At 43.2% G+C, this 27,590-nt stretch overlaps 1 protein-coding gene across 2 annotated transcripts in view; it reads right to left on the bottom strand.

The window, feature by feature from the left end:
- Positions 1-27,590, bottom strand: part of Xpo6 (exportin 6) — a 95,773-nt gene that overhangs the window by 42,452 nt on the left and 25,731 nt on the right. For both annotated transcript variants that reach the window (XM_055627399.1, XM_055627400.1), the window contains exons 3-8: positions 26,273-26,385; positions 25,191-25,388; positions 16,475-16,634; positions 13,049-13,126; positions 9,728-10,181; positions 6,017-6,143 (exon numbers count right to left, since the gene is read on the bottom strand). In XM_055627399.1, the coding sequence (XP_055483374.1) occupies positions 6,017-6,143; positions 9,728-10,181; positions 13,049-13,126; positions 16,475-16,634; positions 25,191-25,388; positions 26,273-26,385 (1,130 nt within the window). The remainder of the gene's footprint in view (positions 1-6,016; positions 6,144-9,727; positions 10,182-13,048; positions 13,127-16,474; positions 16,635-25,190; positions 25,389-26,272; positions 26,386-27,590) is intronic.

Here is a 27,590-nt window from a genome sequence, read left to right as displayed (position 1 = left end):
GGATAGAGAGAGAAAGAAAGAAAGAAAGAAAGAAAGAAAGAAAGAAAGAAAGAAAGAAAGAAAGAAAGAAAGAAAGAAAGAAAGAAAGAAAGAAAGACGGAGTAGGTAACCAAGCCAAAATCTCAAGCAGGAAAATTATCATTAAAAAAATCTACTGGGACGCTATAGATAAGTTTTCTCTTTCCTGGAATCCCACCATTTGAGCCTGAGGCAAGAGGATTACCAAGATTTCAAGGTCAGCACAGCCTCAGAGTGAGATCTTTCTTTTCAAAAAAAATAATAAATAACATAAAATAATTAAAACAAGCCACTAGGGAGGTAGCTCGGCAGAGCACTTACCCAACCTATTTATGACTCAGCCCTAGGACCACAGAGAAACAAGACACTAAGAACCATGTAGACTGCAACCTCACAACTCAAAGAAAACTAAAGGAACACCCTAACGCCACCTAGGAGTGTCTGCGCCACGAAGCAAGCCCAGAGAGCAGGTAAACTGAGTAGCAAACCATGAAGTAAGGGAGAGTGGGCAGATCACCCCTGAAGCTGCCACACAGCACCTGCAGTCTTGCCACAGCACCGGCTGCCGAGCTTCCTGCAAGTAAGTTACCTCACTGTCTTAGGTTGAAAATACCCACTGGTCCTTTCCAAAAAAAAGACTGATCATATGCACACAGAAATGCTTCTACAAAACAAACCTTGTAGCTTTGCACCTACATATATATTGCACTCATAAATATGCAGATCACGGCTAAGGCTAGAAGCAGGAGCCCTTCTCCCCCTGCACAGCTGGAAGCACCACCGCATTACTCCTGCATCTGCTGGCCTGTGACATCAGCCATGGTAACAAAGAGGACAGGCTAAACTGACTTTTATAAGCAATCAGATTTTCAGAACCCGCTCTGATCCATTTATTAAAAGTAACTGTGTTCAGATTTACTTTTTGATTGTAGGGCTGACTGATCGCACATCAGTGGTGCCTTCCAAATGGCTTAGAGTGGTGATTCTTCATTTGCACTGATCTTTATAGCAGCCTTGGAAGGTGAACATCTGTTTCTTCATATTTTACAGTTTAAAAAACCAAGGCTCAAAAGTGAAGCTGCCTGCCCAAGATGACAGGACGGCAAACGGATAGAATGAGAACTTCAGCTTCCCGTCCATAGCTGTGCCACCCCAGGCATTGCTTTGGGGGAGGGACGAAAGGAAACAAACAAGATCATGAGGGATCTGGTAAGAACACAGTGAGATAAGACAGAAACCTCAGGCTTACAGAGTTACCCCAAGAGGCACAGGAGCCAAGCCAAGGAGTCACAATGGAGGCAAGTGTCTGGACTGCAGCAGAGCCCAGATTAGAGACAGTAGGAAGGGGACAGAAAAAGAGAAGCAGCTGAAGAGAGACTCTAACACCAGCCTTTGTCCTTTCAAAATGTTGTTTGATACCTAAACGTCTGTGAGTCTCAACAAAGACAAAACTACTAAGTATATGCCAAGATATGGTCTAAGCAAGAAGAAACCTTTCCCACTTCCCAAATAGGAGGCTATAGCAATGTAAGAGCACACTGTGAACATGCAACTGGAAACGCTAAGGATTCCTTCCTTTTTTTTTTTTTTTTTTTTTTTCCTTTTCTTACATACCTCCAAAACTGCACTCTACCCTGGCCTTGAGGACATCATGTATTATTAGATGGCATTCTTTTCTTCCTGTCATGACCTGATGCCAATCTGGAATAGAAATTAACTTGGCCTGTGCCACAGTTAGGGTTTCTATTGCTGCAATAAAATACTGTGACAAAACAACTTGGGAGAGGGAAAGGTTTATTTCAGCATACAATTCTCAGGTCACCCTCCTCCATCATTGAAGTCAGGACAGAAATCTGGAGGTAGGAACTGACTGAAACAGAGGCCATGGAGGAAGGTTGCTTAGTGGCTTGCTCAGTTATTTTCTTATACAACCCAGGAGAACCTAACCAGGTAGTACCCACAATAGGCTGGCCTACAGTATCAATCACTAATCAAGAAAATGCCCCAGAGGCTTGCTTACTACAGGCTTGAGTTTATGGAGGCTTTTTTTCCTCAATTGAGCTTCCTTCCTCGCAGATGACTCCAGCTAGTGTCAAACTGACAAAAAACAAAAACCACTAACTGGACAGCACAGCCTAGAAGATGTTATAGTTGGCTGCAGCAGTCAACCTGACACAAACCTAGTCACCTGGGAAAGAGGGCACCTCAAATGAAGAATTGCCCAGACCAAACTGCCCTGCAGCCATGTCTGTGAGGCATTCTCTTAATTGGTAATTGATGTAGAAAGACTGTGAACAATGCCATCCATAGGGGTGGTCACACAGGACTGTATGAGAAAGGTCGCTGAGCAAGCTGTATTCCTCTATGGTTTCTGCTTTCGAGTTCCTGCCTTGGCTTCCTTCAATAAAACTATAACCCAGAAGCCAAATAAACTCTTTCCTCTCCATGTTATAGTCATGGTTTTTATGACAACAGCTGAAAGCTAACTAGAACGGTAGCCATGGCTACAAATGAGCAGAACAATAAAGTGACAGCCAAGTCCATATAGCAATGGAGCTATGGACATTCCTAAGCAGTTGGGAGGGGAAAAGATCACAGGACCCTCACCTGGGAGTCTAGTCATTACTCCCCTCTTCCCTCCATAATTGCTAAGGATCTTGGGACATGCTAGAGTATACAGAAAGTAAAATGCTAACTGAAAAGAGACCCAATGGTGCAGTTGCCATGAGGTCATTATCCATGATGGGGTGGGAGTTTACAGTGATGTAGTTGTTTTCACTATGTTCCTGTAAATAATCTCTTGTCCATAAACCTGTAATCAAGCCCAATAAATCTGTAAGTTCACCAAACTGACTTTGGTGAAATCATAACTTGGTCTGTTGTTAGGCCCTCTCTGGGGTGAATACACATCTCCCCAGGCAAAGTTACTGTTCTGCCTTTCCTACAGTGAGCCAGCACAGAGCATCTGAAGAGCATCTGCAGTCCCTCAGCTTGGTACTGAGTATAGAGCAAGCCTCAAGCTCACTCTCCCAGAGTTGGTCGGCTTGCATCTAGAAGGAATGTTCGTTTATAAGAGGCCTGAAGAAGAGAAGCAAGATGACTGGCAACAATCTCCAAGCACAGAGAGGGAAGGGGGTTGTCTGGTCTGGACCATGTCTGACTCTTTTCCCAGTTGTAAACGGCTCATAAAAATATGAAACGATCACCTACACGTCTACCAGGAGACACACACTGGGGACGGCCCTGAACTACCCCATTGGAGTCCATCTTCTCAGGTAAGGAAAATGAAAGCCACAGAAATAAAAAGGAGTTGTGCCAAGGCACACACTGAACAGAAATAACCAGAACGTACACACAGAACTGAGTCCAAGTGAGTTTTCAAACATTCTGCTCCTTTTCCCACATAAGTCCTACTTTCTGGCCTCCGCATGGGCTCTTTACCCCTTCTCTGTTCCAGTTAACTGGGTCTAGCTGAGCACTCTCAAGTGCTCTTTGGCAGTCTGAAAACATGTCTGACTCTGCCTTGAAACTTTCCCATCACAGCAGCTGGTTTTTATTTTGTTGTTTTTTCCTCCATTCTCACTGCCTACAATTTCTTCACTGGCTCTTCTATCCTCTTCTCATTGGTCTAAGGAACTCTGCCTGTTTTTCTTCTTGCTCTGCACAAACTGGCCCCTCTACCCTGACACTTTTTCAGCTTGAGTCCTCGTCTATGACCTCCTAGTCCACGCTCTGCTCCCAGGAATGGTTCACCTCACTGCTACCTCTAGGTATTCCAGTTTTTAGACACCCTGACTCTTTCAGAAAGACTGGCTTTCAGATCAAACATTTGCTTTTCATACACATTATAGCATCCCCAGACTAGCATCTTCTAGCTCCATTAAACTGGAAAACTATTTTTCTTTAAAAAAAAAAAAAAAAAAAATCAACTTTATACATCAGGTGCCTTCACCCAGTGCTTTCCCAGGGATATACTAACAGAAAGTAGAAAGAGCTACCTGATTTCATCCAGAAGTATCTTCAGGATTATGCCATACAGGCTAGCGAACCGCAATCAGTCACAGAGAGGCTGAGGAAGGAGGCTTACCACAAGCTCAAGGCCATTCTGAGCTATGCAGAAAACCCTGTCTCAGAATAAACAAAGGATGGGGATGGCAGTATGCAACAGTAATATCAGCCGGAAGGTGGGACAGTGGGTCAACAGCTCATGGACATTCTTAGCTCCAGAACAAGTTCAATGCCAGCCTAGGCTACAAAAAACAAACAAACAAACAAACAAACAAACAAAAAAAGACTGATCTATGAACTGTGGTTCCTCAAAAACCAAAAAAGGGCCATAGCAACAGAATGGACTTCCATTTACTAGAATACAATGAATATGAACAAACCATTGTACACAACAGACCTCAAACACAATGTCAAGCAAAAAAGCCAGACCAAATAAATACACATTGTATGCTTTCCTTTAGAGAAACTCTAGAACAGGCAAAATTAGCATTTGGTGTTAAGACCAAGCCTGGAGTTATTTCTAGGGAGAAGGAGGGCGGGAAAACAGCACATAGACAGAAATTTCTTGTGGCTAGTACATTGTATTTCTTAACTAGGGCGGTAGCTCTAACACTGTTCATTTGGGGAAAACTCATCAAACTGTACATGTGCGGCTGATGTGCTTTTTTTGCATGCATGCGGTGGTGCTTTAAATGAGAATGCTCCTACAGGCTCAGATCTTTGAATATTTGTTTCCTAGTTTGTGCACTGTTTAGGAAAAGTTGGGTGGTATGGCTTTGCTGGAGAAGGTGTGACGCTGAGGGTGGGCTTCGGGGTTTCAAATGACCACACAAGAGCCAGCTCTCTCTCTCTCTCTCTCTGCCTACAACTTGTGAATCAGATGTGAGCTCTCAGCTACTTCTCCAGTGCCTTGCCTAACCACCTACCACGTTTCCTGTTAGAAAAATCATGGACTAACCCCCTTAAACTGTAACCCCAATTAAATGCTTTCTTTTAAAAGCTGTCTTGGTCACGGTTTCTCCTCACAGCAATAGGACAGTAACTAAGACGTATGTTGTACTTCAATAAAATGTCTATTTTAAAAACACACACAAACAGGCAAAAGGAGAATTTATCCGTATTGAAATCAGACTGCAGCGATGGCCACACAACTCTCAATTCACGGAGCTCTTCAAGTACAGTGAGGGGACTCCATGTAAAATGACACCTGAACAATGCTTTTTAGTGCCCTCTGCTTGCGTTTATACAGTAGTGGGTAACTAGGATGCAAATTCAGTAAAGACAAACATTTGCCACATGGGCTAACACATAACTGTCATCACAGTCCTCTGCGGCTGAGGCAGGAGGGTTACCACAAGTACAAGGCCATTGTGGGCTATGTAAAACTTACTCTCTAGCTCATAAAATCCAGAAGGGACTCAAAGACCCTTTGTTGAGTGGGGACGAAATTGGATATCACCCAAACTTAACTCTCGAGCACTTTGCTGTTTAGTCTTCTGGAGGACTCTACTACCAGCTGTGTAAAAGTCCTTTATGCATTTAGAAATACACACACAGACATCACCACCACTACAATTAATGGGGGGGAAGGGAGCCCAGAATTTGAAAGAGAATAAGGAAGGGTAAATGGGAGGGTTTAGAGGAAGGAAAAGGAAGTGGGAAATGATGTAATTATATTACAATCTCAAAAAACAAAAATATTTTAAAGGCCCTAACCTCAGACTTTTCCTCTACCCTGCTTGTCTAGGACAATGAGATGGGACTGGAGAATCCAATCCTGGCTCCACACAGAACTGCATGTCCCTGAGTTCCTTGCTCTCGTCTCTTTATCTATAAAATACAGATTATATACAGGTATAGCAAGAACTACAGCTAGGGTTCCTACAAAGACTAAATGTATCCATCTTCCTATAGTAAAGACTACTGTAAATGCTGGGGACAGTTAGGAAGCCCTCTGTTTAAGAAAGGAAGGCCAGTCTGGGTGCTTTACCTGATGAAATGTGTACTTGAACAGAAGGGTCAGGAACTCCACCACAGGGAACTGGGAGTAGGACTCGATTCTTCTTAGGTGAACACTCACAAAGAGCCTCAGAAAGTCAGTAAACTTCTCAATGTAGCTACAAAGACAAAGGACGACATAAGAAATATAGCCTATAGCCACCTTTTTAGAAGAAAACTTAAATTCAATCAAACTCTTTCTCAGTACAGAACTATACAAACAGACATTTCCAGTCAAAAAACACAAAGGCCTGCAACAATTACCTACGAGACAGGCAACCCTTCTTTCCATTATCACCTGAAACACAGCAGAAAAGCAGCTTTAATCCTCAGCCACTACCTGGACCCCGCCTGTTACAAACTCAAGCTCACCTATGTTCTAACTCTAGTGTTAGGACCCAATTAAAGGAAAGGAGTTGCTGCTAGCGGGTGCTGGGGAGATGACAGTGATCTTCAAATCTTTAAATCTAGAAAGGCCAGGTCTGCTTGGAGGCTGATATTAATTTGAAATGCACTGGACAGAGTCAGAAGATCAAGTCCATGCAGGTGGGATGGCATCTGGGCAAGTATAAATATAGCTCACAATCTAATCAATTTCTGCCCTCCCCTCTGACACCAGCACTAATGAGGACTGCACATCTACTTGACTCTAAAAGCGACTTTCAGATACGAGGGAGGCTGCAAGGGCTAGATGAGCCTCAGCAGGCAATTTAGTCTAATGCTTCCATTTTATAGGGGAGGTGACCCACCAAGATGCCTCAGCCACCTCCTGGCAGAGCATGCTATCATTCCCTTCCAGTGCAGTGTCCTTCCTGTGCACTGTGGAGTTGCTCCTCAGTTCACCCGTAATCCCCAAGCCACTTCACAGCCCAAGTGAGTCGGTCACGGTTACAAGGGTAAGGGGTTTCTGTTTTTAAACACACAGTACATTATTATTTTCACATTTCAGAAACTGGCACTCTGAACCCCTCAGTACCAAAAAGTGATTAGAAAGTGAGATAGACACGCCTTCATAAATCCCATTTCAGAGACCAACAAAAATAGCTAGACATACTAGGCCATGGCTGAATATTAAGTAATGTCTAAAAGCAATTCTGAAATCATTAACTGCAAAAGGCAGAGATGGTAAAATAACAAAAAGGAAAAAGATAATCACCCTTCAGAAGAACCAAAATGGCCCAAAAATCCAATGTCTCCTGCTGTTCCTGGGACCTGCTCCTTTAGTGAAGCCAACCTGCCTGCCCAGACTCTAGATGGCTGGCTCACACAGTAAGACCAACTAGCTGGAGTTTTTGTGCTTTTGTTTTTAGAGACAGAGTCCTGTGATACAGCTCTAGGTGGACTGGAACTTAATTTGTAGACCAGGCTGGCCTCAAACTTGCAGTGATCCTCCTGCCTGACTCTCCTCTCTCTGCCTCCCCAGTGCTAGGAGTAAAAATGTAAGCCACAGGCACAGGACTAAAACTGATTGTTTTGGAAAAGCAAAGTACAAAGCACCTTCTCTCTGCCACCTCTGGGGACTCCCTGGGGAGAGCAAGCACTCATTTCTTACTCAGCGTATGTACTGCTCCATGTTTTTTACATGGGTCTTCAGAGGCAACAACCAGCCAGACAGCTTACCGATCTTAAGGAAGATACACTAGTTACCCATAAAAGAAAAGTACCCAGCAATCACCTTTACTTTAATCTTAAACCCAAATTTTAAAATGCAAGCTAGGTATAGGACTCATGCTGTCAATCTTTGGGACCCAATAAAGCCGGGGTAGAAGAAATGCCACAAGTTCAAGGCCAGGCTAAGGTACACAGCATATTCCTGGCCAACCAGGGGCACCAAGATCTTGTCCAAAAAGAAAGGAGGGGGCAGAACCCAAACAAGAACATGGCTACTGCTCCACTGACACTAGTAGGGATGTGCTTGCACCTCACTTTTCCCCTTGCCCACCTTCCTAGTCCAGGTGCTAATGCACAATAAAGAGTTAGAAAAGGGCAGTGGAGGAAGAGAGAAGCCAAGGACCTGGTTAAGCAGCTCCTAAACAACTGACCGCAAACTACATGGTACACAATTAGTTAAGGGCCAGGAGCTAGGAAGCAAGCACACACTTGTTTCTGTCACCTTTTTGCTTCCAGGGACCGCTCAGCTTTCACTTTTGATCCAGGACAAGTCAAAACAACACAGCTGACATAAGCAATTATATACATTTTTATTAACATCTGAAGACAATCAGGCCTTTCTATATCAATGCTAGAAAGGATATGAAATTGTGTGAATTGTGAGGCATTTAAATTCATACAGGAAGTACTACTAAATAATGAGAGGGAAATCCTACTAGGGTATAGAGAGATGGCTCAGGTAAAGGCACTTACTGCCAAACATGACACAATCCAAGTTTAATCCCAAGGACTGTCATAGTCAAAGAGAAAGCCAATGCTACCAATTCAGTCTTCTAGGCATAGAACACATGGCATGATCCCCCGCCCATCCAAAAAATAAACAATGTAACAGACAAACATTGTATTAAGATCCTATTGCATTATGAGTACTTTTGTGAGTATAAAAATCAAATGTCACACAAAGCTTACTTACAATGAATCAAACCAAACCAACCTTCCACTCAATCTTTAACCAGAAAAACTTAAAACTCCCTACTTTAAAAGAGCAGTTTAACTATCTTTAACTTGGGGCAGCTGACTTTACAGCCTACCACACTTACTCTAAACAAAGCAAAGAGCTAAGCTTTCTTATCACTTAAAAATAATCAGGTTGCATCAGGAAGACTGTAAGTATTCACCAATGTAATACACTATTTACTAGTGTAATCTACTTTGAAGCTTCAGCAGCCCACATGATTGTTACAACACAAGCTGCCAGTTGCCCGTCATCTTTATATAGATAGCAGCAGCACTACGTTTAGCAAAGAAGACGCCGGGCTGAGGCTGTGGCCAGTGGCAGAATGACTTGCCTGGTAGGAACAAGGTCCTGGGTCCCACCGAGCACCACTGGTGGTGAAGGAAAGGGGCAGAAAGACGTAAAATAAACAGATAATATCACCCGCAAAGGTAATAAAGAAACCTTGACTCAAGACTACTTCACCGAGGCCATCTTTTGTACTCAAGAAAAATGGGCCTGGGGAATTTTAGGTCAAGAGGGCAGTAACCAAGCAATGCAAGTATATGCTACTAAACCATACCTAACCGAATATATCTCCAATCTCGAATCAATAGCTATTATTTATGTGAAACTCAAAATACTAACAGCATTCCTATACTCGGCAAGGCATCCACTCAGAAATCCAACAGTGACAACCAACAAGCAGTACCAGGTGAGAAGGGTGCTATAACCCTGTACCTCTGCAGACCGCTTCTGTTCTTGCCTAGGAAAGATCCACACTCTCACTTCCTGCACACATGAGGCCTGCAGGCAGACAGTGAGGAAGAGGGACAGAGCGTGGACAGAAGGACAGGAGGTGGATGGACGGGGGAGAGACAACAGGCCTACACAATACACCAGCACTTTCCACTCGGTCCACTTCCCTTAACCACCCAAGCCCTTCTAGCTCAGGATGAACATTCTGGAACACCTACCTTTCTATCTTTATCAGTAGGCCCATATTCTGAAACCAAAAGGGGTTACAGACACCACATGACATGGTGTGACAAGCAGCCAGGCCCTCTCTTGGACACGAATCCCGCCTGTTCTCATTACCTCTCATCGAGCTCCTCTAGCCTGCTCTTCACCGTGTGGGCATTGTTATCCTTGGTGATTTTTTGCAGGAGGTAGAAGGTTTGTTGGAACATTCGCAATAAGTACTCCTCAAATTCCATAGGCACACAGTTCTTGGACATGAGTTCATTGATGCAGGACATGGCCAAGACCCCAAGTCGGCCACGCTCCTGACCCAAAACACAGTTCTGGCTGCTGCCATTCACTGACGCCATCTTTCTGGCCCGGGTATCACAGCCAAATCGAGCAAAGTGGAAGATAGTGGTGAGGAGGGATGGGGTGATGCTGGCAGACAGAGGAATCCAACTGAAGAGGTGGGCCAGGCACTCCAAGGCCAGGGAACAGACATACTCACTCTCCACGTCCAGGATGGGGATGGGCTGGTGTAGCAGTTTGGCTGAACTAGGACTCTGCAACAGGTTACTCAGTAAATCACCTGGAAATTCAAAACATGCTTTTACGACAGCCCAAACCAAACATCTTGAAAACACTACAACAAACCCTCCTTTTCCCAAAACACGTTAGTCACCATAAAAGCAAAACCTAAAACCAATATTCTCTATATTTAATATCAACTACAGACAATACAAAACACCAAAATATAAAATTAGAGCCCAAGTAAGTTACAGGTTTAAACGAAAAACAAAGCTTCCTAAGAAAAACAAAACAAAACATGAGAATCTGACTACAATGAAAAAGGAAATATTTATAAAAACAATCAAATCACAAAAACCTTGACAAAAAATAATAAGTTTAACATATCACATCTTATTGACATATCTGATCAACAAAAAGGTATAACCAGGAAGTTGGTGGACTATAAGACAACCACAATTCCTAACACAAAAAAGAACTAAAATTCAAGCATGAAAAAGAACTGTTGCCCACTGCTAGTAGGATCCACAAATAGGTGGTGAGTATGAAGAAATGATTTTCTAAAGAAATGTAAGAGGTCAACTGGCTTATGAAGATGTGTCAAGCTCAGTCATCAGAAAATGCAATCTAACAAGCAACAAAGAAAAATAGGACTGTTGGCAAATGTCACACGGGCAAGAGAAGCTACAGGGATGCTCACACAGCTCTGCCACACAGTTCTGTCAACTGACTGTTTGCTTCCTGGCATATTTCAAAGCAACCCTCACACAGACCTAAGGGGGCAGATAAAGGCTCATGTATGGGGCAGCTGGAGGCAATTCTTGGCTCTTCAGTGAAGGCAGAAGACATACAAGATATTGAGAATATTTGCCTCGTGCAGCAAGCAAGCAGAGTTTTGTATCTAAAGGCAGAGGTCAGGCAGCAAGAGAGACAGCAAAAACACCAGTGTTGAATAAAAGGTGCAGAGTACATTACCGTATTATTTACACAGAAAAATGTATGGATATCAACCAGTTTTCACAAAGAGGCCATTTATTATATACATTTAAATGTCTGTCTGTTTTGGGAAACACACACACACAAAGATGAAGTAGAGATGCAATGGTTCAGAAAGTCAACGTCCTCCTGCCAAGCCTGACAATCTTCAATTCAATACCCAGAATCCACATGATAGAAAGACACAATCAAAGTGTCCTCTGGCTGATGAGATAGAGTCAGAGGTGAAGGAAGAGGGGATGGGGGCAGGGAGAGAGAGGGAGAGGTTATAGCGCGCGCACACACACACACACACACACACACACACACACACACACACACACACATACACACTCTCCAAAAAAGATAAAGGTCAGGGAAATGGCTCAGTGGGTAAAAGCATTTGTCATGTCATCCCAGCAACCTAAGAATAACCTCAGAGACCATGTAGAAAGCCCAATGTAGTTCCACCTCTGTAATTTCTGCAATCCTATGGCAAGATTGGAGTCAGAGACAGGAGAATCACCTAGCAGCTCAGGGGCAGCTAGCCTGGAATATGCTGTACAGCCACAGAAACAAGAGACCTGTCTGAGCAAGGTGGAAGGTAAAAACTGACTCTTGAAAAGTTGTCCTGGACCTCCACATGTACAGCAGGGTACACGTGTACCAGTGAAGAAGACCACACATGTACACAGGTGACTTAAGTGCTATGGACTGCACAATATAAGTTCATTACCGTAGTGATGGCTTACGCTTTTTAAGTACTGCTACAAAACCTCAGTTCTCTTAATATCCGCAAAATGTCTTCTTAATCATTCAAATACTACAAAATATGTTATCTGCTGAGCCACTGGAAATACCTACCTAAAGGCAACCACTAAGCACAAAATTCACATATTACTGCAGAGTTGATGTCTGTTCTGGAATCCTATGTCTAAATAGCATAAAAATGATCAATGGTTTCTAATCTGAGTTATGATAAGCAGACTGAAAAGTGGTGTTCTTTGATCAGCCCTAAACCCAAACCCATGGTGTGGTCTCAGTTCTTTTAAGGTGTCTCCAAGAATCCAAAGTCCCATGTCAACAAGCTGAATGAACAGCTGGGGCGTAGAAGTTTGATTTCAACACCCACTTCCTCATGCAAAAATATCTCTTATTATCCCATCAGCTTTTATGTGGCTAGCTCCAGGCTGTGCTCCACGTGGAAAGTGTGTGTGGTCACCTTCTGGTGTGAGCAGAAGCACTTACCCACCGTTTAGAGACTTTATTGAATTATTCTGACATCTCCAATTACTTATATGAACAATGCAAACTCAACACTAACTACTGCGTACTGGTCCCCAGCTTGCCCTAGCAATATGACCTTTGTCCCAGTCATCAGGAAAAACAGCTTTCCCTCCCAGTGTCGTCTCCTTCAGGTTGCTGCCACCTTCTGCAGCTCTGTAGAACACGCCCCAGCTTATAACAAACTCAAAACAAGCAAAAGGAGCCTGAGAAAAACGAAAATGTCACAAAGCAGAAGGGCAGCACTTATAAACAGGCAGAGGCAAGGGAAATGGCTCAGCAGCTGCTTGCTCCAAGCCTGACAACCTGAACTTGATCCCCAGCTTCTAAAAATCGCCCCTTGGCCCACACAGGTGCTGTACACAACATAAATAAGTACAAAATGTTTTAATAATAAATTGGCACAACAGAGGTGAATGGTACAAGACCAAAGGTACTGTCTTCACGATGGACAAGAAGAAAAATATGCTGTTCAAAATACTGTATTAGAAAGTACAAGTACTCAGAAGAAAACAGTAGAGAGCCAGCTCCTTAGAAAACAGGCGCAGAGAGCTGGAACAGATTAGGAAGAAGAAACGTCTGTGTGCTAGGTGGATTAGCCATTGCTACTCCCAGCTGACACCCTAACTGCATTTAGCCAGGAATACCCAGGGGGAAAGCAGACCATACCACTGTCTCCTGAGGTCGGAGATGGCGGTGGGGTGGCAGCGGTAACACTGTGTTTGTCCCAGACAGTTTCCAAGATACCTACAAGAAAGAAGAAACAATTTGAGAGACATTAAGTTCAACATATAAAAATCAAAACACCCACTCCACTGATCAAAGTCAGTAACACACATCCCTTTCTCTCTGTATGTCTGCTTGCAGCTAATGGCTGTGCCTCTCTAACCCATTTCCACCTAACTCTTCTCATGCATTTCTGTGTACAGTGTGCAGGTTCACGTGTGCACATGTGGCCATGTGCCTGGGAAGGCCCTAGGTTGACTGATGATGACACTCTTCCTTGCTGGCTCTTCCACCTTACTCTTTCGGGGTAGGGCCGCTTTCCTAGTATCACTAACCAGCAACCTTGCTCTGGTTGCCGAGGCTGAAAGCCAGCCAGCACTTGTGTGGGTTCTGGGGATCTGAGCTCTCCTCCTCTCGTTCGTGCACTAAGTGCATTTAACTACCAAACCACATGCCCAGTTATATTTCACAGAGTCCTGTCCCACTGCCGGGTCTCTACTGCTTCACCTGCATCTCTCACAAACAGCTTCTCCCAGCTGTTTCTCCGGCCTGGCTCTCTGTCAAAGCCCCATGACCACTACATCTACTGAGGGTCTCTTCCACACTTACCTTCCTTGGACGTTCCAGTGTTCTAGGACACTGCCCAAACCCTTCTGTGACGTGTGGTATCATTCTTTTTAGCTTTCCTCTGGTTCTGAGCCTCTGTCTTCCATCATTTCCGCCACCCTCTGCCCTTCTACCATTTAGATCCTCTACTTCCCTCTATAGGCATAAGGTTATTATGTAATTCAAATGCTGATTTCTGCAAACCCCCCACCCAATATATGGTTGCAATCCTTGTTCTGAAAATCTTGTCTCAAAGTTGTGTAAACACTGCTCCCCAACTGTCCCCTGGTATGCCAATAAAGGACCTCACAACCAACTGGTAAGGAGGGGAGAGACTAGGGCTGGACTTCTGGCAGCCAGGGGGAGGAGGAATTAGAAGAGGAAAGAGGGGATTGAACCTCGGAAGAGGTCCAGGAGACACCAGAAGAGACACCTGGAACATGAAAAGCTACAAAATGCAAGTATCTCTGGGATGTACATTATGAGAAAGGCAAATTAGTTTCAAGAGTTAAGAATAATAACTGCTCAGTTAATGTGTTGTGATACTCATTATTATTAAACAAATATAACAGAGTCTCAATTATTTGTGTGATAGCCAGGTTAAGAGAGAAACTGAGAAACAAACATAGTTTTATAAAAATAACTTTAACACCCCGCCACTGACCCTCTTTTCTCCTATTTCACTCTCTCTACTGGAGAAACTGTCCACTGTTGTGGCTTCAACCAAATGTCTCCCAGCCCAAACCTCATTTGACTCATCCTGAGCGCCACTGTTACATGATAGGGATGTAGAATCCAATCACAGATCAGTATAGGCAAATGCTTCCTGGGTCACACCACTTGCAGACCCCAAACTCAGCTCTTTACCCCTACAATGATTCTGATACCTTCCTAACTGGGTAGGCAGCACAGCCCACAAATCTCAGCACCTGGCCTCTGTACACCCCGCTTCCCGGCTGTACTGATCCAATCTTCAGCAATACTGGCCCTGTGTCTTCAACACATACCCATCCTCCTTCCACACCTCCACTCTGCTCTCCTCTTCTAAATCTCAGCCTTCCTCAGCAGTCTGCACTGACTGTTACCTGTCTGGGCCTCCCATTTCCACTCGGCTGTCACATGTCCCAGGTACTCTGTCCAACGGTTTGCTTTTACCTCCACGTGTTTCATCTATTACAACTCCCAAAATTTTGTTTTTTAACTGTTTACTTGTCTCTTCCACTAGGGTGAAAAATTCCCAGCGAGGACAGGACTTATTTTGACCCTTTGTGCATCCTGCCAGAGCCTGGCACTCAACATTACCACAGAAGCTCATAGAAATACTCCCTTAGGCCAGGTGTGGTGACACATACTTTATCCTAGCACTTGGGAGGCAAAGGCAGGTAGATCTCTTTGAGTTGAAGCCAGCCTAATCTACACAGTGAATTCCATGCCAGAGAAAGCTACGTAGCAAGACTATCTGAAAGCAAATAAAGAACTGTTTCCTCCAAATATTTATTGTTATAACATGGATAAACCTAGAGAACCTGTTAAGCGAATAAAGCCACAAATAAAAGGTCATGATATGATATATGATATGATATGATATGATAATAACACTTTATGAAAGGGTCAAAACAGACAAATCCCTACAGAAAAAAAGTAATTACAGGCTGCCAGGGACTGGAAGATAGTGACCACTTAGGGTTGCCTTCTGAGGTAACAAAAAATATTCTGGAATTAAGGGCAATGGCTGCAAGACTTTCAAAAATACTTAAGGCCCAAAACTGCCACACTTTAAAGTAGGCATGTGCATGTGTCTTAGATCTGTTCTCAAAATGTTTTATGTGTTTGCAGGCATAGAAAGCAGGATAGGCGCACAAGACAAAGTCCCTGACTGTAAACTTAATGCCCAGGTGACATCAGTAAGTGTGCTGTGAATGAATAGATACTCCGAGGCTTGAGTTTCCTTCCATCTGGGATTCAGGGAAAGATGGGAAAGGAGGAGCACACAGCAACTTCACTGCCAGCAACCATTCATTCAATCATTTTAAAGTGCCCACCAGATGCCAGCCACTAAAACAAACAAATAAAGGAAGAAAAGCTCCTGAACATCCAAACAGAAAAGGCACAAGATGGAATAGTGTCTTCCCCTACAGATTCAAGCAGCAATGACTTCCAGGCACCTCAAGGACCTAGTAGCCAGCAGTCCACAAACCCATCATGTGAACCCCACCAGCAAGGCATCCCAGTCTTTGGGGATGTTCTTGCCACCTTCCTGCCTGTGTCTGAGGCGTCATCTCTTCTTTCCCCTTGCACAGTCATGAACTCTGATCAGACAGCTGGGATGAGATGCCACATACAACTAAAACCTAGAGCACAGGGGCAACACCACACACTTTGCTCACTTCTCTACAGAGGAAACTTTTTTCATCTTGCTACTCCTACTTCTCCTAATCTTAAAGTCAAACTATTTTAAATAAAGAGCTTGCCACCTACCTATTTAAATTACACTACCAGCATGTGAATCACATTCCTACGACCTGGCCTATATATGTATCTCACTAATCACATAGTAAGGACCAATTAAGAAAAGATTCTAAGAAAAGTCAGAAATCTCCTCTGAGGTCTTCCCATGTGCTAGACTGTGGAACTGAGTGCAAGGAGACAGCACTGAGTTCTTCCCACATTTATACTCAGTAACAGCCAAGAGACCTCAGACACGTGCTGCTCTGCACGTGTGCGGCACACCTGTCTCCAGGCACCAGCAGAGCACTCACTCACCTGTCAGGAGCCCAAGTACCGTGTGCACCTGGTCCAGCAGCAGCTTCCGTAGCTCCTCCTTCCGAGCCACACTGAGGTCCTCCCGGGGACAAGCCAGCTCTTCCGACGTTGTCTTCAACATGATCAGCCCAAGGGGGGTTGTCACAGGAGACTGGATCAACTGACAGGAAAGAGTAAATTCTGAGCATCATAGAATTAATGAGCTTCAAAGAGGATTAATGAGATTCAACGGTGAGGTGCTGAACCTTATACGGAAGGATACCTCAAGCAACACTTTTGAAAAATAATTCAGAGGATCACTTATGAAGCTTTGTTTTACTAACAATTCAAATTTTATTCTCATGTTAGGGCCAAATTCTACCAGCAGAAACTTAAAAAGGAACTGGAAACAACCCTCTCCTACACAAACAGTAAAATTCTACACAAGTCCAAATTCCCAACCAACTTTCAGTTATTTGTCTAATAACCAAGTGACACAGAAGTACTCATATATGGAATGCTCGACAGTTCTGTCATGGACGGATCATATGTACCCTGGTGGTCTTTTAAAATTACACTAGACCTGAAAAATTCTTATTGTCCAGTAGGTTTACTGTAGCTTCTCCGTGTTTAGATATAGTTAAGATAAACAAAAACTTAACATAGTGTCACAGCTGCCTGTAGTATTCAGTGTAGTTATACGTAGCACAAGTCTGTAGGCACGGCACCACAGGCTGTGCCACCGGCATAGACGCAGAGAAGGCTCCATCCACCCCGGGGGTGTGTGCAACTATGTCCTTGTATGGCAGTCACCTAACAGTGCACTTTTCACCGTGTCCTGCTGTCGAAGACACCATGGTGATATACATGTCAGTGACACAAATATTTCACATACTAGTGATGATCGTGTAGATCAATTTGTGCTATCTTTTCTTTTCTGTTTTGTTTCTTGAGACAGGGTGAAAGCAGAAAAGTGATTCATTTAAGGTTTCCTCTGACCTCCACATTCCTATTAGTAAGGGTATTCACCATCCCCTTGCCAAAAAAGATAAATACATTTTTTTAAAAAGACTTAAGGGCAACCTAAACTATATAATGCTCTCAAAAATTTTATATTTTTTTCCTTTTTTCCAAGACGGGGTTTCTCTGTGTAGCCTTGGCTGTCCGGGACTCGATTTGTAGACCAGGCTGGCCTCGAACTCAGCGATCGGCCTGCTTCCACCTTCCTGAGTGCTGGGATTACAGGTGTGCACCACCACACCCAGCATCTCAAAAGTTTTAATTAAAGAGGAAAAGAAAGGAAACACATGGCAGAGCATCCATGACATTAAACAACTATCACGGTCACTGAATTTTTGAGACTTGTCTCGTTACATACATAGCCCAAGCTGTCCTAAAACTTGTGATCATCCTCCTGCTTCAGCTTCGCAGATGTTGGGATTATAGGCATGCCTAGCTACACTTGCAGTTTTGCAAGTAACTATGTAATAAATTAAGTAACTATTTCTAAGCCCTGTAATACTGTCTCCAGCAAGAGATTAAGAAGAAACACTTTCAACAGCCTGATGCTGCTTAAAGTGTCCTACTTGTTTTCACAAAATTCAACAGTATTATAAAAGTGAGCTGTTTACAAAGATGGACAAGTATTTGTCACAATTAAAAAGCAAACCATTTCAGAGAACCTCACCCTTTATTTAAACATGTGTGACTTTCAATGTGGCTCTTCCTGCCATGTTTCCTTACACTACACAAAGTTTCTAAGCTTGAGAAAGAGGACACTTAGGAATTACATCAAGACAAACCACATACTCTTCACTTCCGCAAACACAAAGTACACCATTCCTTCCCGGAAAATAACTCTTCCCATTATAGAGCACAGAACTACCTATCCATCCGTGAATAGTAAGAAAAACAACCAGAAGATAACAAGACTGCTCAGCAGGTTTTTTAAAAAGCCCTTGCCACAAGACTGGTGACCTAGCCAAAGTTCAAAACTCACAACAGTTTTCTGAAAAAGTTGACCCACCTTGACGTGACATGAACACTGGGTACGTATGCATACATTTTCTATCTTCTCTCTTTTTTCCTCTCTTTCTCACACAAATAACTTTTTAAATTCAGTAATGGAATGCAAGGGCAATTCTACTATGCTCAGAAGCAGCCCAAGAAAGCCAACAGTTGCCTATAACCCCAGAAATCTAGAGACAGAGGCAGGAGTTCACAAGGCTACCCAAGAGCCAATCAAAGGAAAGAGAGGAAAGAGAGGGAAGGAGGAAGGGAGGTGCTCTCTCTTAAAACCAGCTAAAACGTTCAAGAAACACCCTCCACATTTTCTCTGTTTTGTACAAAATTAAACTATTTCTAAAACATTCAAATTATGTCTGCCTCAGTTTGATTTTCAGCTATAATAAAGTAGAAGGCCTCTCTGTGTGGATATTTCTGGGTTTTCAACCTTATTCTGAGAATCTTCCTTCCTTTCTCCTTTTCCTGTTTTGTCTCTATTTTCAACTAAGCACTTTTTTAAAAGGGGTTTTAAAAGTTTATTTTGTATTAGTACTTTGCCTGCAACTTTGTCTGTGTATCACATGTGTGCCTGTGTCCTCTCAGATCAGAACAAGGGATCAAATCCCACGGAACTGGAGTTTACAGATAGCTGTCAGCTATTAAGCTGAGAATAACCTATTCTGCCAAATACTCTACTTGGTAATACTTATTTTCACGGTTTGTTTACTTATATGGATGTGTATGTGTGTATGCAGGCCCACCTATGTGAATTTATGTGTACCACAAGTATCCAAGTGCCTGCAGAGGCCAGAAGACACCAACTCCCCTGAAACTGGGAGGAGCCTGAGAATACTGGTAACTGAATGAACCTTGTTCTTCTGTAATAGTAAGTACTTTGAATTGCCATGCCCAGCTCTCCAGCACAGTCACTTTCCTTCAGCTATGAAAAGCTTCTGTGCTCCTCACATACTATGGAATACCCTACAATATGGAGAATCCATCTCAAATCTCCTTTCTCTCTTTATTCAGAGGAAAGAACTCTCAGGCAAGAAATCCTGTAAAAAAAGAAAGCCATCACTAGACATGGTGGCACATGCCTGTAACATCAGCACTCAGGAAGCAGAGGGAACAATAAGACCATGAATTTGAGGGCAGCCTAGACTATATGGCAAGAACCTGTCTCAAAAGAAAATTAAAAAAAAAAAAAAAGCACACAAAAACAAATACAGGGGATACTAGCTCAACAGTAAAGGGTTGTCTAGCACTGTATGGCCCTAGGTTCCATCCTGAGGGAGGGAGAGGGGATTGGGGGGGAAAGGAGGGAGGGAGGGAGGAAGGAAGGATGGCAGAAAGGCAGGCAGTTGGTCATTCTGCCTGACTTTTTTTTTGGGGGGGGGGGGAGAGGGTTAGGGGGTAGAAGTGTATAGTGCTAGAAACTAAACACACAGAACCTGAAGAATAATATAAAAAACTCTTGCTGGGCGTGGTGGTGCATGCCTTGGATCCCAGCACTCAGGAGGCAGAGACAGGTAGATGGCTGAGTTTATGGCAATGGTTCTCAATCTGTGGCTCACACTCCCTTTGAGGTCAAACAACCCTTTCACAGGGGTTGCCTACAGCCATCAGAAAACAAATATTTATATTATGGTTCATAACAGTAGCAAAAATATGGTTATGAAGCAGCAACAAAAATAATTTTAAGGTTGGGAGGGTCACAACAACATGAGGAACTACATTAAAAGGTCGCAGCATCAGGAAGGTTGAGAATCGAAAGCCAACCTGGTCTACATAGTGAAGTCTAGGCCAACCAGGACCACATGTCTCAAATAAGTAAAAATAAAAAGAAGTATCCTTACTTTCTCTCCCTGGCTGTGCTTCGATTAGGCTCTGGCTGGTTCCCTGGTTGCAGGAAAAAGGAGGGAGCTGGCAAGAGGACAGACGGGGGAGAACACTTGGCCCATACAGTTCAGACAGGGACAAAGCCCATCCAGGCTAGCCTATTCTGATCCAAATCTTATATGATTACATTTGATGGAAATGGTTACAGCTGCACGTGAAATTAACCTGTACTGATCCAGAAGACAGAGATCAATATGTTGGTGCCAAAGCCTCAGACCTCCATATCACACCAGCCCAGCCGTGCTCTTTCTCCTTTCTCACCATCTGATGCCTCTTTGAGCTCTGTGTAGCTAAATCATCAGCTGCCTCCCTGAATTAAAGAGGCTTAGCTGTGAGCAACCCCAATACCACTTGGAGCCCTCCTCCCTGACCAGTGAAGCACCCAAGTAGGGGGAGTAGAGCTTTCGTTCTGGCAAAGAGAGCTCTCAAGTGACTAGGTATAAGGAGGATTCCACCATGCTGACTCGGGTCTGGCCCAGTCTTCCCGGTCTTCTCAAGAACTACTCAGAAGCATTTTTGTCTGGCTCCCTCCGTTGCTGGCATGGTCTTCCTTCTGGCTACACCCTGGTTCCAAAGCATGAGCAAAGTTTGGGAGGAGCATCCATACAAAGCATCACCCAAATTCCCTGGGAAATACCAAATGACTCCACTTCCTTTCTGCTGGCCCCTGGTCTTTGAGCAATGCTTCTAATGTCACGCAATTTAATTTTAAGGAACAGATCATCCAAGCGGCCACCATACTACTTAGCTTTTCCTGATTAGTCAGTTTTGACTGAGCAATGACCCTTGTCATCACAGCTTTCTAATTACCTCCCAGAACTGTCAGCCAAGGTATTTTAACTACGTAACATGGAAAATTATCTACAGTAACATCTTTCTCATCTTTACCGTTGTTTTCATCATCACCTGGCTAGTTTCCTTGCCCTTCTGGCTCCTGTACCTCACCCTGGTATGCCTACTGGAGCTTATTCACTCATGGCTTTTGGTTTTTGTTTTGTTTTGTTTTGTTTTGTTTCTTTTGCTATTACTACTTCATCATGGTGCTGATGATGCATATCTTCTGGATCTACCTCACTTTGCACATGACCCACAAATTCATAACTAGAAAGCTGGGAGAAGATGAACAGACAGACAGAGAAGAAATGGAACTCAAGAGGAGGAGGCTGCAGTGATAGAAAAGCAAAGAACAGACCCTACCAACAGACCACCCACCATCAATAACAATCCTAAGAGTTTCTAGAGAAACGGCTCAATGATTAACAGCATAGGGCAGGTCTGGAGAAATGGCTCCATGCCTAAGAACACTTACTGCTCGTGCAGAGGACCTGGTTCGGTTCCCAGTCTCCTAACTACCTGTAAAACCAGTTTCAGGGGATGTAAAACCTAAGGACATATAGACTCACACAGGTACATGCAAAGTTACAACAATAAAAATATTATGGTTCAAAAACAGTGAATATTACTCTTCCAGAGGGTATGTGTTCAACTCCTAGCACCCACATTGGGGTGGCTCACAACTACTTGTAACCCCACATCTAGAGGATCCAACACCTTCTTCTGGCCTCTGAGGACACATGTATGTGCGCGCACACACATACACACAAACACACCAACACAAACAAAAACTTTTTTAAAAAATCATCATAAAAATGGCTAAGAGTGGACAAGCAATGGTGGCTCACACCTTTAATCCCAGCACATGGGAGGTAGAAGCAGGTGGGTCTCTGAGTTCAAGGATAGCCTGTTCTACAGAGATACAGTTTCAGGACAGCCAGCAACACACAGAGAAATTCTGCCTCGAAAAAAACAAAAACAACAAAAAAGACCCCTGTCCTAGCTGCCTCCCACATTAATGTATAAAGTGCAAAAGCTGATCACCTTCCCTGTGGAGTCACCAGCTCTAGAAAGAGAGAAAGGACACTCAAGGTCCCCTCTCTTTACTTCTTCACTGCCCAGATACCTTTAAGTTGGACTCTAAACAGACTATGGAGCAGAAAAGAGGCTGGTTATACCCTCAGCTAGGAGAGTTCTTCCACTCTCTGCTCTCTAAGCTCCCTTTCTACTGCTTCTGAGACCCTTCCTCACCTCTGAAGGCTTAAGATGCTGGACCTGGATATTTGCCTTCTGACTCCCTGACCTCCAGCCAGCGTTCACCTGTTAAACCTGTTAAAGGTTCCACCTTTCCAGGTTCCCTAACTCAGATTACAAATCAAAGCTGAGCTGACTTTAACTTCTTCCTTCCTGAGTCCCAATGAATGAACTGGGTATTGGGTGTGTGGCCTTCCTGCCTCCCCTAAAGAAAGGGAATCTCCTAGAAACTGCTCACTAAGTCTGCACCTGCTTTCTTAGCCTCTTCTTTCCTGGCAGCTACTCTAGCTGGTTTACTGTACAATGGCAACTACTTCTAATTTGTGCTTATTAAACATTTGGAGTTTCAGTTTCCAAGACACAACTACAGCTAGTACCTGATATTTTGGTGAGGAAACATTTCAGAGAAAAATTTACTGTTAGTGGTTTTGAGGGTTTTGGATTTTTTGAGCTAAAATGTAGTGAAGGTTAAAACATGTGAATGTGTCAGACAACTACACGTAGAAAAGGAAGCAGGTGTGCTTGTGCACACCTTTGAGTCCAGCGCTCAGGAAGCACAAGCAGGGGGATCTCTATGACTTCTATGTTAAATAGAGCTCCGTGGTGAAATTCCCTCCAATGGAGAGGGACAGAGACGGAGAGAGACAGGATCAACTAAGTGAACTAAGGTACTTTTTTTTTTTAATTGTCTCCCAGGGAATCCTTTACTCAAAAGAACTAGAGAAAATGTGTCACTTTTCATCTTTATTGCTTCTGTATCCAGAAAGGCAATTAATTAAATATATAATTAAAACTCTAAACACAGTTAGCTTCTGCACCTGACTTAAGTGCCTCTGGGCCACAGATCAAGTTCAGGTTTCTAATGAACCTGAAAAGGTTCAACAGTTTTTATTACACACCCTATCAGGAAAGAAGTAGCCAGCCTTTCCAATGCTGCTTATTCCTAGTAATCTGGCCTAAGGCAAAATGTGTCCAAAGGCCAAAGGTTTGGCTCAGCAGACTTCAGAAATCTGAAGAACAATCTTTCAAAAGAGTGTGCTGGCCCATAGACTACAGGGTGGGGAGAACTATGGTCAGTTTCAACTTAGTTCTTCCTCTTCCAGTGGCCTAGAAAAGTACGAACAACCTGCAGAGAGCTGAAGGCTGATTCTGGATATAAGTAACCACACATAAACTGCAAAGTCCCCACCAACTGTCACAATTACATTATAAAGTACAAAAAGATCAGGATAAAATTGTATGTAAACCAAAAGAAACTTCAGATGGCTTACATAGGAGCATTTGATGGTGAAATTTATTCTAGAACTGGCTTGGTCTTATTTATCAACCCCAACGCTGTATAACACACACCTCAGCAGCACATATTCCACAGTAAGTCTCCTATGAATGGCTAGCTACTGTCTGAGATTATTCTCTGACTCGATTCTGGAACCACTGGAACCCTAATGCTTTCGCATCAACACCCAGTGTATCCATCAGAAGCTGGGCTTTCAAAGGCTTGCTGAACAGAACTTCACAAAGCAGCTTTGTTGGTATAACCTTCTAGTGGAATGTATACAATTTGCCCTTATTCATTCAAATGTTTATTTGTCCACCCCACTATCTGCTTTCAATCAGACACTGCATTGTGATGCTTATTCCAAGCATCACCTGTCTCAAATTTGTGTAAACATGCCACCATTTGTTCTCTGTGTTGCCAATAAAAGCAACCAGCCAATGCTAAGCAATGGAGAGACTAGGATAGACCATCCTGGTCTGGAGGGGAGGAGAAAGAAAGGAGTGGGAGGAGAGAAGAAGACCTGGAAATACCAGGAGAGATGAACCAGACCTAAGATATGACTAAAAAGCAAGTCCAATAATGTGGGAAATCTGAATGGAAGGAAGCTATGCGGGCTTGGAGGTTTAGGATGGACTAATTATTGTCCAGCATTGTGCTTTAGGTTAATTAAATAAATCCTAGTCTCTGTGTGGTGATTTAGGTATACAGCTGGTTTAAGAATAACTGCTGTTTAATTAAAAGATAAATCAATATTAAATATTAATAATCATCAACACAGCTAGGCTTACTCTTCCTCCTCCACTATGCAAAACTACAGAACATAAAGAAAGCCAATGTACTAACCCGGCCTGCAACACTTCCTACCACAGACCCAAGGACTAATGTAGTGAGAATTTTGGTTTCTTTAAAAGACACAGTTATGGTATGTGAATGTTTTTGTTTTAATCCCAAGTGTGAGATATGGCTGTTTCAGACTGCCCACAGCCGTTAACTATGATCGGCTCATGCTCTAGGAAGCACATGATTTTTGCCAGCTGCAGCTGGTTTAATTCTTGGGACTCTGGAGAGGGTATAAACAGGAGAACCCTGACAGGGCCTGTGGCAGCTGCTGTTCCACCTCCTGAGAGGTCCCTGCTGCTGCTGATTCCTTAATGCTGTGTTTGCTAAGACTGGTTTGCTAGATTGCTGGAGTTATTCTGACAGCAAAGATTTTACTTACATTTAGGAACCTGACGCCCCCTAATCAGCAGAGAGTAGTCCAAAGACCTCTAGGTCCCCTTTCCCCTCCAACCTTCTCTCTCGCCTGCCTCGTGTTGGGTTGAAGGAACTGGGGTGGAGAAGAATGGTAGATACAAGAACCCAACAAAAGAGCTGAAACAGTACTACAGACTAACTGTAAAACTCAGGACAGGGATACAATCTCTTCCACAAACAATCTGTGAGATAGTTTCGCCAGTAGATCCTTACCTGTAAAATGTTGGTGAAAAAGTCATGGTAGAACATGGGCCAATCCTGGCGTCCAATGTCAACAATAACTTTGCAGAGTTTGTTCCGAATAAAGTAAGGTAAGGTTTTATGGTGAGCCAAGAGAAGTTTGGGCAAGCAGCTACGGATTTCCATCTTATCCTGAGATGGGACCCCAAGCCACATTTTATTGATCAGATTCTGAAAAACAATTATATATCTTTAAATTAATGAGCTATTCGCTAAACAACTGGTTTTCATTCTATAAGTAGCTGTAACACACACACAAACACACAAAAACCCCTCTCCAACAGTTTAAGGCATTTGGCAAAAAGATAAACACAAATATTAAAATCTTAGGACAAAACAATCCCATCTCTAGGGAAATCTACTGAGTATAATTAAGATGTAAAAAGTTATATGTTCAAAATCTTGCTGTTACATCATTATCACCAACATATCTTACTGGCCAACTGGCCACCACACAGTGACAAAAACAACTGTAATGTTCAAATATAAGTGAATGAGCCAGACACGATAGCACACAGCTATAATCCAATAACCTGGGGGACTGAGGCAGGAGGGTGGTAGTTTGAAGCCAGCCTGAAGAACACAACCAAGATACTACTTCCTACTCCCATTAAAAAAGCAAGTGGGTTAGTGAGTAATACACAGTCACTTCGGAACACAACAGAAAGGCAAAACGCTGTGGGAAAGAACTCGATGCGAGCATGCACAGAAGACAAAGCCTGGAAAACAGCTAACGTGAGTTGGAAGATGATGGCAGTACAAGTACCACTCTCCTTCCAAAACGTTTAGTTATCTTTGTCTTTCAAATGACAAAAAAAAGAAAAGCTAAGTCACCAAACATGACCTAGCAGTGCCAGAAGGTCAAGTACCTACCTGATCTTTTTGGAGTCATGGAGAGAAAGGAGTCCCCAGACACTAGGCATCTAGACAGAGATGTCATGTTTGTGAGTCAAGCTACTGCTTCCTAGTCATCTACACATTAAAGGGAAACCTGCTGCCAATGGTGTACAATTTCATTATGGTTTTCAGGAATATAAAATAACCCAACAACTTACCTCAAAAACCGTTAAGCTGTACATCATTACATAGTCATTCCTTGTGCTGGACAGAAAATACAAGCAGAATCTCCAAGCTCCTACTTGCTGGGCAAAGTTATTAAGAAGCTCCTCTGGAAAAGTTAAACAGCAACAAAACGAGACTATAAAAATGCATGAAATTCAGACACAATCAAAAAAAATATTTTAAATAGTAACACATATAGAATAAATAAGTAAAAATAAAAAGAACCCTAAGAGTTACCAGAAGCAGCCCTGACTGTTTATCCAGTCAGTTAAAAATGGCTCTTCTCCTCCCAGGTCGCTAACACCACAGAAAAGTCACAATTAGCATGCAGTATTGCTAGCTACCCAGCATCACTGGTGGGCAAAATGCCTGCTAACCACCTTGATCCATGATAGGTCACCATGAAGACATCGCAGCTCACCGTTTGACGAGCTCCCTACAACCCTGACTGTGTACAAGGGCTATGGTTCAGTACCGGCTGCTCTTGAGGAAGAGCTGGGTTCAACCTCTAGCACCCACACAGCAGCTCATAACTTTCTACAACCCCAGTTAACACCCTCTTCTAATATCCTCCGTGCACATGGTACACACACATACATTCAGGCAAAACACTCATCTACATAAAATAAAAATAATATTTTTAGGTCTTAAAATTTTTGTGAAAGATAATGGCATTGTCCTGATAATTAAACAGAAGTTTCTCTGTAACCCAGAGACACAAGAACCAGAGAATGTGAGTTGTAGCGGAAAATGACATCCTAGGCTCAAGTCGGCTGATCCCTAAGCCTGATCCTAGCAAGCCCATGGTCTACAAGCTGCTCCTCTTCCTCCACAGCTGGTCTCACAGCATCCCCACTAGGCAAGTGTTCTTCCACTGAGCTCTATGCCCTTAGACTGCATAAAAATTTGATTTAGACATGAATATGCAAGGTTCCACTTTCAACCCAGGAATGCACAAATGTGAGAAACCTTTGACGAGCAAATCAAAAATTCAAAGAAAAATCAAAGGTGCTCTATTACAATGACAAGAGTTTAGAAAAATCAAAATGGAAAATTATATAGACTAACAGAAGATCTACCTTTTTGGTAAAAATTATGTGTAGTATTTTCACTATAAATATAAGGTACACTAACAGCATAAAACTAACGAGGAAGCCACACCGGGGCAGGAAGATAATCAGAGTAATTAGAGACCCAGAGTAGCCAGCAAGGCACGCCGCCTCAGGCAGAAGCTGGTCATCTCCTGTCACCTCCTGGATCAGTCGTCAGTGGTTCTTTGTCTATACAGATCCTATTTCTCTACAGTCTACG

This window comes from Psammomys obesus, unplaced genomic scaffold (assembly GCF_907164565.1).
Source record: "Psammomys obesus unplaced genomic scaffold, mPsaObe1.curated_primary_1811, whole genome shotgun sequence".
Classification (NCBI taxonomy): domain Eukaryota; kingdom Metazoa; phylum Chordata; class Mammalia; order Rodentia; family Muridae; genus Psammomys; species Psammomys obesus.
Note: the sequence above shows the minus strand (reverse complement) of the source record. Positions and strands in the feature narration are given on the sequence as shown.